Source organism: Portunus trituberculatus, chromosome 44 (assembly GCF_017591435.1).
Source record: "Portunus trituberculatus isolate SZX2019 chromosome 44, ASM1759143v1, whole genome shotgun sequence".
Classification (NCBI taxonomy): Eukaryota; Metazoa; Arthropoda; class Malacostraca; order Decapoda; family Portunidae; genus Portunus; species Portunus trituberculatus.
The window spans coordinates 7370789-7385553 of record NC_059298.1 but is presented as its reverse complement, the minus strand read 5'-3'; the positions used below and the strand labels follow the sequence as shown (position 1 = coordinate 7385553).

Genomic DNA, 14765 nt, shown 5'->3' with positions numbered 1-14765 from the left:
CTCTCTCTCTCTCTCTCTCTCTCTCTCTCTCTCTCTCTCTCTCTCTCTCTCTTTTTTTTTTTTTTATTTAAACAAAACTTAATACAAAGGAACATGTACCCAAAGGCGCACTGTCGTGTGCTACCTATTCTAAGGGTACTACAATCTATTTCTCTACAATATTTACAAGACTTAAAAATAGATAATATACAAGATGGTCAGCATGTAAATGGAGCACTATTCGTTTCACTTCACTAGCACTATTCACGCACTGCACTACACTGAGTGTCACGTCACAAAGAGTGTCAGAGGAGTTGGCAGTGTCTGTCTCCACTTATGTGCCATCAGTTTGACACTGTGTGTTCATCTCCTGGACGTGAGGCACCGCGGCCGTGAACAAGTTCCACATCCTGGAGACGCGTCCTGCGAAGGTGCGTTGATGCTGACACCCGTGGGATCGCGGCACCTCTACGGCGTCACCACCATTGAGCACCGTTCTCGTGCTCCGTGCGGTGACTCTTAGAGGATGACGCAGCCCTGCCAGATGTGGCACTCTTTGCACCTGTGCCTTATGGAACACTACGATCGCCGCCACGTCTCTGCGGTGTTCCAGTGAATCAAGGGACGCTCAGGCTCTGGGTGAGGTGGTAGTGCAGCATCTACTAGCCGTATGGCGCGGCGTTGGATGCTGTCCAGTCTCCTTCTGTGTGTGGCGGCACAGGACATCCAGGAGAGAGCTGCGTATTCAAGGTGGGGCCGCACCTGTGCCTTGTACAGCAGCAGTCTCCCCTTCCTGTCGAGGAAACTGGCGATCCTTCTGAGAGCGGAGATCCTGTGAGAGGCTTTCTTGGCAATGGTTTTGACATGCCTGTCAAACCTCAGCCCTCGATCCACCTCCACTCCAAGTATCTTGACGTCATCTTGGAGTGGGAGAGCAGCAGCGCCAAAGACAACTTTCCTGCCATTGCTGCCATGGCGGCTGGGGACCGAGAGACAACCATTGCTTGTGTCTTCTCCGGCGCGAATGTCACTTGCCAGCGAGCACCCCACTCCTTTATCACTCGTAGCTGCTGATTGATGGCCTCAGCAGCCCGCCCACTGTCCTGGCGTGGATAGGTATAGGAGAGGGTGCAGTCATCAGCATAGGCCATGACTCCTGGCAGTAGCTGGAGAAGATCATCCACGTAGATATTCCACAGGAGTGGGCCAAGAATTGAACCCTGTGGCACTGATGCCTCCACAGGCAGGGACTCAGATGTTTGCCCGTTGACAACCACCTTGAGGCTTCTGTCCTGCAGGTAATTTCCCAAGAGTCGTAGCAAGCCACCCTGGATGCCTTTAGCACGAAGCTTTTCTAGTAATCCGTTGTGCCATACTTTATCAAAAGCTCCTGCTATGTCCAAAGCAACCACTATAGTGTCCTTGCCGTCGTCGAGGGCGTCCTGCCAATGCCTGGTGAGAAGCATCATTAGGTCGGAGGTTGACCTTCCAGGTCTGAACCCAAACTGTTGGTCTGAGAGGAGGGCATTGTCCTTGAGATGGCTACACACCACCTCTGCCACGACCCTCTCAAACACTTTACCCACCACTGACAACAGGGATATGGGTCTGTAGTTTTTTGGGTCCGTCCTGGAGCTTTTTGTGTGCAGGAACTACTCGAGCCTCCTTCCACACTGAAGGCCAGACGTTTTCCCGTACACAAGTTGTGAACTTGGGTGAGAGGGCAGCCAGTTCCTGGGAGCATCGCTTCAGCAGGTGCGGGCTGATGTCATCAGGGCCGGTGGCTTTCTGTGTGTCCAGCCCCGCAATAATCGCTTCACTTGCTGATGCGTCACCTCCACCATGGTGACAGTCTTCTCACATTGCTGGACCAGCTGAGGCGGTGGCTGCTGTGGATTCCCGACCTTCATTTTTCCAGCAAACAAGGAAGCCAGCAACTGTGCCCTCTCCTTACTGCTGGTGGCGACAGTACCGTCCTGCTTGCTGAGGGGAGGGATGGACTCTTGGTGGCCAGTTCCTTGTTTGTCCTTAACAAGAGACCACCAAGTTTTGTTTCCTACGCCAGTGCCACACAGTTTCCGGCGCAGGCTTTCCTCCCACTTTTTTAAGGCCCACTTGCTGGTTACCTCTCTCTCTCTCTCTCTCTCTCTCTCTCTCTCTCTCTCTCTCTCTCTCTCTCTCTCTCTCTCTCTCTCTCTCTCTCTCTCTCTCTCTCTCTCTCTCTCTCTCTCTCTCTCTCTCTCTCTCTCTCTCTCTCTCTCTCTCTCTCTCTCTCTCTCTCTCTCTCTCTCTCTCTCTCTCTCTCTCTCTCTCTCTCTCTCTCTCGTGTTGCCTGTTCTTTTACCACTCTGATTCAAAAGTTGTCTCCTCGTAACATGGCGAGAGACCCGAGGTATAGAAGTAAGGCATGCTGGAGAGGTGGCGGAATCAGGCGCAGTGAAATCACTGTCGCTCCTATCATCCATCATTGGTGACACAGTGATGTAGAGCATATGTTTACTTCTGATGAGTGTTGCCAGCTCACAAGCAAAGAAAACGGGAAGAAAATAGCCAAATATAGCCATAAAAAGCCTAAACATCTATCGACGTGCCCCGAGTCTTGCGTAATGAACATCTATCAATGAGTCCCGAGTTTTGCAGGTTAAGTTGTTATATTGGGCAATATAGTTAATTCATATCATGCATACAATAAACATCTTATTTATCTTTTATTAAATCTATATTTGTTTGATATTTATTTATTTATTTTTTTTTTATTTATTTATTTTTTTTTTTGTGGCGGTAAATTCATGAATAAATGAATAAATTCTATTTCTAATAGTTTCTATGGGAAAAATTGATTTGATATACAATTTTTTTTATATACAACGATCGTCACGGAATGAATTAAAATCGTATGTCAAGGCACCACTATATATATATATATATATATATATATATATATATATATATATATATATATATATATATATATATATATATATATATATATATATATATATATATATATATATATATATATATATATATATATATATATATATATATATATATATATATATATATATATATATATATATATATATATATATATATATATATATATATATATATATATATATATATATATATATATATATAGTAAGGTCTCGGTTTATGTCAGAGTTACGTTCCTGAAACATGCCGTAAGTCGATTTTGTACGTAACTCGAGTTTCCGTACATTTCAAAGCATATTATGGAGTTTTCAACCAATCATTGTTTATGGTCATTCAGGTAAGTTAAAGGTTATATTGTTATATTATTTACAACTATGTAGGAATATGAAACACAAGCTTGTTTTTGTTGTTGATTAGGGCCACGAACGCGAAGGACTGCAGGTTGCAGAGAGGGTGGATGCCTGAGGCCGCCAGGAGGGTGGGCAGGTCGAATGTTGTGGCGCCCAGGGTGGACAGCTGGGAGCGTGGTGCAGTGCGGTGGGAGTAGAAGCGTGGGCAGCGGGCAGGAAATGCAATAGGAAAGGGCAATAGGGATCAGCAGACAGGCGCAGGCGGTGCAAGTCAGCTGCGAGTGTCGTGTGGCCCAGGCGAAGGCTCGGAGTTGTTATTGTTGTGATGGGTGTGCGAGCCCTCAAGGTCGTCAACCTCCCGTTGTCATGGTAACGGGCTTCCCATTTTCTTCTTCCTCCCTCACACACAGCTGCTGCCTCCTTCTCATGTCTTTTAATTATGTCCTCTTTTTCTTGTAGCATAATGGTTTTCCTTTTCTTAGCATCACTGCTGTCACTAAAGTTTTCTCTTTGGTGCCATTCAACAAGATACTAAGAACTTGATTCAGTAAATGCAGAAGTAGGATAACACTCTTGCCAGGGGCAATGGTGTGGTGGAACTGAGGCAGGGTGTTGTTGTATTCAAGTGTGAGGCGGGCGGTGTGGCAGGCAACCACCAACAATAACAATAAATCCCGCACTTTACGATTTATAAATTTTCAATTTTTTTTAATCTTAAGTTGCCTTATAGTGGACTGACGTAACTACGAGTTTGACGTAACTCGAGACCGGCGTAACCGGGACTTTACTGTATATATATATATATATATATATATATATATATATATATATATATATATATATATATATATATATATATACAGTAAACCCTCTCTATAACGAACCTCTATATAACGAATTTCGGATATAACGAACGCATTATTCTGGCCGAACAAGCCTCTGATATAGCGAACTTGGTTCGGTAAATAGCGAGCTCGGTTCGGCGCGTGAGGAGCAGATAGCGTCACACAGCCTCGTGGCCCCGTAGCCCCGCTCGCTTCCCGCACCCATGGAGGATGGGGATGAGGAGGAAGAGGCAGGGGCAACACAAGGAGGGCCATCTATTTCTGCAAGTATTGAAGCTACAGACACACTGCTGGCTTTGGCCGATAGACTGGGAGGATCTATGGCTCTAAACTATGAGTTGCTGCGCATAATTAGGCTGCAATTAATGTGAGAGTTGCAAAACACAAAGAAGCAGAAAAAGATCTCTGATTATTTGAAGCCTACCCGGAGTCGGTCTGAGTCAGAAACCTCCTGTGTGTCTGTGGCATCAACGTCGTCAGGTGACTTACCGAGTGTGTCAGGAAGCAGTACATCTTCACGTGTGCAAGACGTACACACAGTTACACCAGAGCCACCAGAGAATATCTTTGATTCCGAACACGAGTGAAAGTGTTATATGTACGTACTGTTCATACTGTTCTATATGTACATGTATACTGTTTGTACTGTTCAGGGTTTCATAATAAATATAATAAATTCAGTAATTACAGTTTATTTTTGTGGATGTGCGGAAATGTAAAAAAAAACCAGTAATTACAGTTTATTCTTGTGGATGTGTGGAAATGTAAACAAAACACTCCTGGGTGGATGCATGACCAAACGACTTATCACATATAGCGAACTTAGATCGTTATAAAAGATGGATTACCGACCCTCGGATACAACGAACTTTCAGATATAACATCAGGCCTTTCCCCCCAATTGGTTTGTTAAAGCGAGGGTTTACTGTATATATATATATATATATATATATATATATATATATATATATATATATATATATATATATATATATATATATATATATATATATATATATATTGAATTATTCATGTACTAGTGATTGATTTTTCTTTGTTTCCCTTCCCACAGGTTTGTTGATGCTTTACTCTATGCTGACAAACATATTTGTTACCTTGGATCAAATGGGTAAGAATCAAGCTTTCTTCCATACAGTTATGCTGGGTTTTTTTTTTTTTTTTTTTTTTACACTACCACTTGTATTTGATTTATATTGTTTTTAAACAAGGTGTGTTTCTTAGTATCATTTCATAGTCATGTTGAAACTTGTATGTACATATTTTTTTTTATAGAAGGAGTAAGAGTATGAACTACATTTGTATGATCATGTCTTTATATCTGCAGATGTAACAAATTTCTGCAGATATTGCTAGAGGTGAAAGTTTGAGTTATTCTGAGTAGGTAATGTTCCTTGTACATGTGCATTTTGAGGCTGTGTTTATCATGTTGTGAAATTCAGTTGTGGGTGGGTGATACATTTACAACAGCTAGGTAGACATCTATGTCATAGAAACACCATGTTCACATACTCCACATTATTATAGATTTATGGGATAGCAGGTATTTTTTCTCAAAAATTTCCAATAGAAATTTTGATCCCATAAAAACATAAGAAAAGAGGGAAGTTGCAAGAGGCCACCAGACCTACACATGGCAGTCCTGGTGTGATTAAAGGTACTTAATTCCATCTATCATCCCCCATCCATGAACTTACCTGATCTTCTTTTAAAGCTCCCTATTGACTCAGTCCTGACTACATGACCACTGTGACCATTCCACTCATCAACCACTATGTTTGAAAAACAGTTTCTTCCCATTTCTTTCCTAAACCTGAATTTTTCAAGTTTAGAGCCATCATTTCTGGTTCTGTCCCTGCTACTGATCCTAAGAATTTTGTTCTTGTCCCCTCTGTTAAAACCCTTACACCACTTAATATGTTTCTATTAGGTCTCCTCTTAACTTACGTCTCTCTAAGGAATGCAGATTGAGACTTTTTCAGTCGTGCTACATAGGGAATATCCCTCATTCCCTGTATCTTTTTAGTCATCCTCCTTTGCACTGACTCCAACTGAGCTATATCATTCCTGTAATGTGGGCACCAAAATTGTACTGCATAGTCAAGATGTGGCCTGACCAGTGCTACATCTTGTATTACTTCGTGACTTCTGCTTTTAACACTTTTAAAAATTATTCCCAATACTCTATTCGTCTTATTCCTGGCCTTAATACATTGCTTCCTTGTACCGAGGTTGGAGCTAATTATGACTCCTAAGTCTTACTCACACTTGGAACTTCCTAGTGCCTCGTTATCTATCGTGTACCTATTGCTTGAATTATCTCTACCTACGCTCAGTACCCTGCATTTGTTAATATTGAACTGCATTTGCCATCTATCTGTCCATTCTTTCATCCTATCCAAGTCTGCCTGCAAGGCATGGCATCCTAATGGGACCTAATTAATCTAACTATCTTTGTGTCATCTGCAAATTTAGGATGTCACTTAATTCCACTATTCAAGTCAGTAATATATATTAGAAATAATAATGGCCCTAAAACTGAGCCCTGTGGCACCCCACTAACTACTTCCCCCGACTCAGAATTAGATCCATTAATTACTATCCTCTGTCGCCTGATGTCTAACCACGCTTTAATCCAGCCTAATATTCTACCTTCTATACCGTGTGCTCTAACCTGTTTTAAGAGCCTCTGTGAGGTACCATGTCAATGGCTTTATTGAAATCCAAGTATAGAATGTCATAATTATCACCCTTATCTGCCGCCTCATAAATCTTGCTATAAGAACATAAGAAAGGAGGGAAGCTGAAAGAGGCCGCCAGGCCTATACGAGGCAGTCCCAGTGTTCTTAATCTACCTAATTCCATCTGTCTTTCCCATCCATGAATTTATCTAACCTTCTTTTAAAGCTCCCTATTAAAAGAAGGTTAGATAAATTCATGGATGAGGAAGATAGATGGAATTAGGTAACACTGGGACTGCCTGATACCTGGCGGCCTCCTTCCTCCTTTTCTTATATTCTTTAGTAAGGTTTATGAGGTGGCAGATAAGGGTGATAATTATGACATTCTATACTTGGATTTCAGTAAAGCCTTTGTAAGACACGACTTTTCCTTCGTAAATCCATGTTGTGTTTGATTTATCAAGCGGTGTTTGTCCAAGTGTTCCCTAATGTTTTTCACTTGTTGATTCCATTATTTTATCCACAATTGAAGTTAAGCTGACAGGCCTGTAATTAGACGTTAGGGTTTTATCTCCCTGCTTAAATATGGGAACCACATTAGCTTCTCTCCCCATTATATCGGTACCTCACCTGACTCCAGTGACATCCTAAAAAGTACCACTAAAGGCTCGCTGATGACTTCCTTGCATTCCTTTAGAACCCTTGGATATACTTCATCAGATCCTGGTGACTTGAATTTCTTTAGTTTATCTCTCATGTTCTACTATCCCCTTTGTTAAAAGAATATCTGTCAGCTTTTCACTGTCCTCTGCCCTAAATATCTGTTCACTATCTGGGATTTTCTGTGTTCTCCTGGTTGAAGACAGTTAAAATATACTCATTCATAATTATAGTAATCCCTTCTGCAGAACTAACCATCTCCAAATTTTCTGCCCTTAAGGGACCTATTTCTTCTCTGCTTTTCGTCTTGTATGACTGAAAAAATCCCTTAGTGTCCGTCTTTGCTTGGCTGGCTACCCTCAACTCATATTCACTTTTAGCCTTCCTCGTTAACCTCTTAACTGTTCTTACTAATTCATGGTATATTGGCCTTAAAGCTTCATCTCCTGCCTTTAACCTCTTATATATATTCCTCTTTTGCCCTATGCATTGCTTTAATCTGTCTGTCATCCACTTAGGGTCATTCCTTTGTGATTTTATTGTTTTATATGGAATATTAGTTATCTGACCTTCATGTATTTTATTTAGAAAGTTGGTATAAATTTCACCAACCATCGGCTGACTGGGATTCCTCTCATGTCCTAATCCAGCTTCAACTACTGCCTCTTTCTCTCTCTCTCTCTCTCTCTCTCTCTCTCTCTCTCTCTCTCTCTCTCTCTCTCTCTCTCTCTCTCTCTCTCTCTCTCTCTCTCTCTCTCTCTCTCTCTCTCTCTCTCTCTGTTACCCACTATACTTGAAATTCATAACAAAGCTAAATAATGCCTCAAAATGCATATGTGTTTTGGTAGAAAGAGCCAGTGACTACAAACCTGATTGAAATGCATGGATTGCTGGCAAACCAAGTAGGAGCATTTTAACAGGTCTGAAGTTCTTAATCTCTCTCTCTCTCTCTCTCTCTCTCTCTCTCTCTCTCTCTCTCTCTCTCTCTCTCTCTCTCTCTCTCTCTCTCTCTCTCTCTCTCTCTCTCTCTGAAGTTCACCTGTGATATATATATATATATATATATATATATATATATATATATATATATATATATATATATATATATATATATATATATATATATATATATATATATATATATATATATATATATATATATATATATATATATATGAGGTGAAGTGGAAGTAGGTAGAGTCCTTAACCTTTCCTTCAGTTTTACTCAACTATAAACACAGAGTGTGTACAGAGTAGGCAGCCGGAGTGCACTGACTCTGTGAGCGAAATACATACATACATACATATACGAACCTCTGAGGTTTCACAATACATTCAGATAAACCAACGGGTATAATGAATAGCTAGTTTATATAAGTTTTTAACTATCACCACAATATATATATATATATATATATATATATATATATATATATATATATATATATATATATATATATATATATATATATATATATATATATATATATATATATATATATATATATATATATATATATATATATATATATATATATATATATATATATATATATATATATATATATATATATATATATATATATATATATATATATATATATATATATATATATATATATATATATATATATATATATATATATATATATATATATATATATATATATATATATATATATATATATATATATATATATATATATATATATATATATATATATATATATATATACATATGTATTATACATATGTATATATTTTTTTTATACTGTGTGGGGTTTTCACAGAAATTTATGGGCTAAAAAGGATACTTTTTGGGGAACCTCCTATCTCAAAGCCCACCCGCTAGGAAACCCTTGCCCCGAGTGAGGAAGCCCAGCCTACACTCGTACCGTGGACAGGATTTGAACCCATGCGTGTAGAGACCCCCCCTGGACCCCAAAGCATGCATGGTTCCACTGTACCTGCTTAACTTACACTATGTTTCTTTCCTCCTTTAATCACATTAACCACATGCTTTCATAACAAGGGAATTTTTGAATGACAAGGCACATGATAGCAGTAATTTCATATGCGATATAGATATATGTGCAGTCTTTTAAATATGCGTGATAGCAGTGAAACACGATACAGGTTGAACCTCCTTAATCCGGTATTTTTTCATCCGGCAACACCTGTAATCTGCCAAAATTTTTATTTGCCGGAATTTTTTTAATTGGCCGGAGTACAGTAATCCCCCGCACTTGGCGAATTTATTAGTCTGGTGAAACTATTGCCAAATGTGAATTTCGCCAAACACGAGTTCTTTATACCATATACATTGCCTAAAAAATGCCTCAATCAGTCTTTGGTCATTGCCAAAGTCCTTCTTTTGACACGTAAAATACCATCTTTCAAGCTGAAATAAAATCTTGCCTTCACATATTAGAACATGTACAAAACAGACCAATAAACAATAAATAAAGCTAATAAGACATGATATAAAGGCTGTATCTCCCGTTTTTCCACCCGTTTCCCTCGTCCACTTTCATCCTTGCCGCCACCACCATTGTCCTTACTCCCACCGGTACCACCTCTTGCCGTGGTAGAGGTCATGTTGGTGGTAAATCGCCAGAATTCGTTCTCACACTAGCAGAACAGAGGGTAGCACAAACAAAATGGCTGAAGGGGACTCTCATACTGCATTCTGATAGGTTTAGAGAGAGGTCTGACGTCGCCGGGGAGCCGCATGGTTCGCTTTGCGGCCAAGTTTGAATTCAAATCGCCAAGTGTGCACTCGGTGGTCCGTGGCCACCCTACCGCTAAAAGTGAATTTCGCAAAGCTGAGATTCGCCAAGTGCGGGGACTTACTGTAATTTGCCGGACTGCTGTTAGGACGTGGCGGCGCTGTAATGTGTTTTGGAGCCCGGGTATTCTGGGTCAAATTTGGATCAGTACTACGCTGCTGCTCATTGTAAGCACCATCCCCTTAGATGCATAAAAAAAATTTTCTGTAATATTTGCCCCTAAACATGGCTTCCAAGTGACCAGGAAGTGATAATGTTGTGTGTGAACCAAAAAAAAAGCACAAACATATGACAATATCAGTGCAACAAAAAGTGGACCTATTGAGGAAGCTAGATAAGTGTGTTTCAGTGCGGAGCCTATGCCAACAGTACAACATTGGCTCATCAATCGTCTATGATATAAAAAAGCAGAAGAATCAACTTCTCAAGTTTTACAGTGAGTGTGAAAGCAAGAAGAACATGGAGGTTCGTAGAACACTTAAGGAGGGTAAAAGCAGTGATTTAGACAGTGGTTTAAGCTTCAGTGCGCTGGTAACGTCCCTGTGTCCGGCGAGATGATAATGGTGCAGGCAAAAATTTTCCATGCTGAACTTAATTTACAACGTGTTTTTCTATATACTTCTTCATGTATATTTTCATGTACAACTATCATATATCAAACCAATGTTACAGCTACACTTGTATAATGCAGTGTAAGTATATAGAGGGTGTTTTGGGGACCACCTATAGTTCGGAATTTTCCATGGTCCAGCAAGTCTAATGTCCGGTGGCTGCCGGATTTGGGAGGTTCAACCTGTAGTAGAAGGTGCGATAGTAAAGGGGTAAGTGCATATCATTAAGACCAAGATCAAGATCAGTATTTCAATTCTGTTCAGTCAACCAGTATTTTCTTTGCTAAAATTCACATTCATTGTCCAGTATTATGAGTGATACAAGCTTAATATTTTCCAAACGGCCTGCAGCACCTTGTGCTGGTGAATTGAAGGCCAAAAGACCAAAGAAAAGCTTATCTTTAGAAAAGTGCTTCAGATTGTTAAGCGCCATGAGAAAGGTGAAGGTACCAACTTCATCGCCAGAGCCCTAATTCAGTCTCCAACATCATCAAACAAGCAGCAAGTGTAAAGAGAGCAGATGAGACAGCTTCTACATTAATGGCAAAGACACTAACGAGAAAGAGGGATTCAATGATGGAGGAAATGAGAGACTCTTAAGGCTGTGGATGGATAACCAGACTTACCAATGAGTGGCACCTGCTAATTACCGTATTTGATGGGTCATAAGACGCATGGGCTCATAAAACGCACGCAGTTTTTGGCAGACATTGAAATGAAAAAGAAGGTAATTGAGCTGATTTAAGCTCTGAATATGAACTGAAGGATTTCACCTGACATTTGAAGATTCTCACATGCATTTAAATCATTATTAGTTCCCATTTAAAAAAAAAACTTTAGCTAGTACCCTACGTACCAATGTTGTTGTGAGAAGTAAACATGTATCTGGGTGCCTGGCATATAGCATTAATCAAGGGTGTGGAGTCGGAGTTGAGGAGTCGGCTACTTTTGGCCGAAGTCAGAGTCAGAGTTGGAATTGGAGTCAGAGTCGGAGTCGGAGATGGTAAAAATATGAGCGACTCCAACTCCTTTACGTGATAAATTTTCGAGTTTCTTTACGTGATAAATTTTCGAGTAAAGATTCCACTTCATGGAGATTTTTACAAATTGGGAGAAATTGACTTTGTGGAGGATGTGTCCAATCAAGTATTACATATAAAGATAATTTTTATTAATTTATGATAATTATATAATTGTCAAGTACACTTTTATTATGGATTGACTTGAAAATATGTAAGTATTGATTCTCTTAACTTTCGTCTTTTTTGGGTGTGGCAACTAGCTGGTTTTTTGTTTAATCTTTTCCCTTGGCCATCATCCTTGATGTAAAAAAAATAGACTATATCGTTGTACTGTAAAAAAAAAAAAAAAAAAAAAAAGCAGAGGCAGAGTCACAACCTTTAAATTTCCTGGAGTTGGAGTCGGAGTCGCAACATTTAAATTTACTGGAATTGGAGTCAGAGTCAGTCGGACTTTTGAAAATCCGACTCCACACCCCTGGCATTAACCCCATCGTAACCAACCCGTCAACCTTATGTAAACAAGACGTTTCGCTGCCGAACTGACTGCCCACGCACTCTTCCACATCGTCTGTGCGGTAGTCTTCAGCTTCTTTTCACAAACACCCTGTTCACACTATATTATTTATTTTTATGTTTTCTATCAGAGAAACCCCACAACATGTCATTTGCGTAAAAGAAAATATGCAGCACGTGTGTTGGTCCAGAGACACAGAGCAGCAATCACATCTTTCCCCATGAATAACTGAAAACAGTCTAGATCACTCATAGCACTGGCTTCATGATGTAGAATAATACTAGGATGTACATCAGGAAAATCAATGTTACATGTAGGTAGAGGGTTAGGTCTGATGTCAGAGAATGGGTCTGAAAGAAGTGTGAAATTTGTTTGTCTACCAGCAGCTGTTGGGGGGTGAGGCAGGAGGGCTGCATGACAGGCCACTGCTTGCGGACAACGTCTCAATACTCTTGTCGCCACTGCTAGCATCACTCTCTACATCACTTATAGCTTCAGGATCAAACAAAGTATCATCACCTTCCATTGAGTCATCAGACCCCTCAAATTCACTTATTGTCCCACCATCATATTCATCTTCACTGTCAGTTGTAGAGATATCCATAATTGCGAAGTAAATCTGCGCGTGCTACCACAAAAAAAACTTCAGGCAGCACTGAACAGAAGCTAGAGAATATCGCATTGCGGACTCGACAAGCATGTGTTGCCATACGTAGGTCAGAAAATATGATGTATAAAAAAAAATATAATATGATGATTGGTCTTCTCAAATTATGTCGCAGCACTGACAATAACTCATTGGTCAAAGTTTATGACGTTTCAAACCGTCCCACGAATGGCTGCAGCCTTATGTTTGTAAACACAGACACTTGCCACCACGTGGGTAGAAATAACCACCACGTGGGGTAGAAATAAACCAGAAACTGAGGCCTTGAGAGCCCTCAATGCACACAGCTTATAACCGTGGCATGTGCATGTCACGGGGAGCACGCTCGGTTCCTGGCGCGTGAACTCAGCTGTGACACGCACGTGTCACAAAACACACATCCGGTACTGAAGGGGTTAATACTGAATGTGAGAGACTACAGGCCTAATAATCATAATTTATCTTTTTTTTTTTTCATCAATTTTTTTTACTTGTATACAAGGTAATAATGTGAAAAGATAGATGTAATCTTAATTATATGAAGTGTGTCTTACTTCAAGGAGTAACAGCAACACACTGTAAAGAACCCACCGAGTCACCCATGTCAATATCAAGATTGCCAATTGCATGTTTTTATTTGGTTTATGTCGTGTATGGCAAATTCTTCCTGACTGGTTTCATTCTATATGAATTACTGGTATATATGACCTATTATATATTGTTACCTTTAAAGAAAGAGTTGTTTTGTGGTGTAGTATCTATCATCACTTTGTTCACATTTCAGAAGTTACTCGGGGTTTTGTTTTAGTGCCTCTATTGCCATAAACTGACCACCAACCACTGCCTCAATGCTGAACCTTGGCTTCATAGGATGCAGGCTCATTTCCTGAGACCTTTTTTGAAAAAAAGTGCATCTTACGAGCCATCAAATACAGTAACTAAAGCTCATGTTTCTCTTCTGCCAGTGGATATAGGCCTATAGAGGAAACCAGTGTATAAAAAAATAATGAGCCTATTACACTACCTCATTATGTGGCACAAAAAATTGTTCTTTTCTTTCAATAAAAGCTAGGCCTAGGTTACTCTCTCCATTAAATTAAACTCTATTGAACCTTAAGTTCGCTATTCGATCGTTTATTTGATCTGGTTTTCAGGAACATAACCCAATCGTAAAATGACGGAAACACGTATTCCAGAATATTGAAAGTCGTAACCATCAATGTTTCCCAACATGTTTTTTGTCAGTATTTCCCCCACCATCATTTTATTTTCACAACACTGCCATGGTAGCCACTTCGAAAGGACGCACTACATTTCACATAATAACGTATCAATATGGATAAGTATCATAATGAAACTTAACTTGAAACAATCGTGCCATATTCACCAACATGAGATACTATATGAGAACCATAAAAAAATAACAGACATCCAAAGACCAATCTTCTTACCTGGTAAACAGACGGCATGATGGCAGAAACCCGTTGCTCACATGTTTTCTGAGGATAGGTGCTGTGTTTATAGTGAGTATCAGCATGCAATTTGGAATACTTACACCATGGCATTTGGTTGGGGTTTCCCTTCGTTCAGTATTTACCTACCTCACCTGATGTCATATTTTTAGCTCAAGTTGGCAACTTCAATCTTGGCTAGAAATAAAAAACAAATCAATTTTTTCAATGCATGCTACAATAAGGAAATGCCATTACAAAT

The 14765-nt window shown here is 39.7% G+C and overlaps 1 protein-coding gene across 4 annotated transcripts in view; it reads left to right on the top strand.

Moving 5' to 3' along the window:
• The window catches only part of LOC123518956 (deoxynucleoside triphosphate triphosphohydrolase SAMHD1-like), a 158206-nt gene that overhangs the window by 59299 nt on the left and 84142 nt on the right, over nucleotides 1–14765 (top strand). For 3 of the 4 annotated variants that reach the window (XM_045280031.1, XM_045280033.1, XM_045280034.1), the window contains one exon: nucleotides 5184–5240. The exons of the other annotated variant lie outside the window; for it this stretch is intronic. In XM_045280031.1, coding sequence (XP_045135966.1) covers nucleotides 5184–5240 — 57 coding nt within the window. The remainder of the gene's footprint in view (nucleotides 1–5183; nucleotides 5241–14765) is intronic. 4 annotated transcript variants of the gene reach the window in all.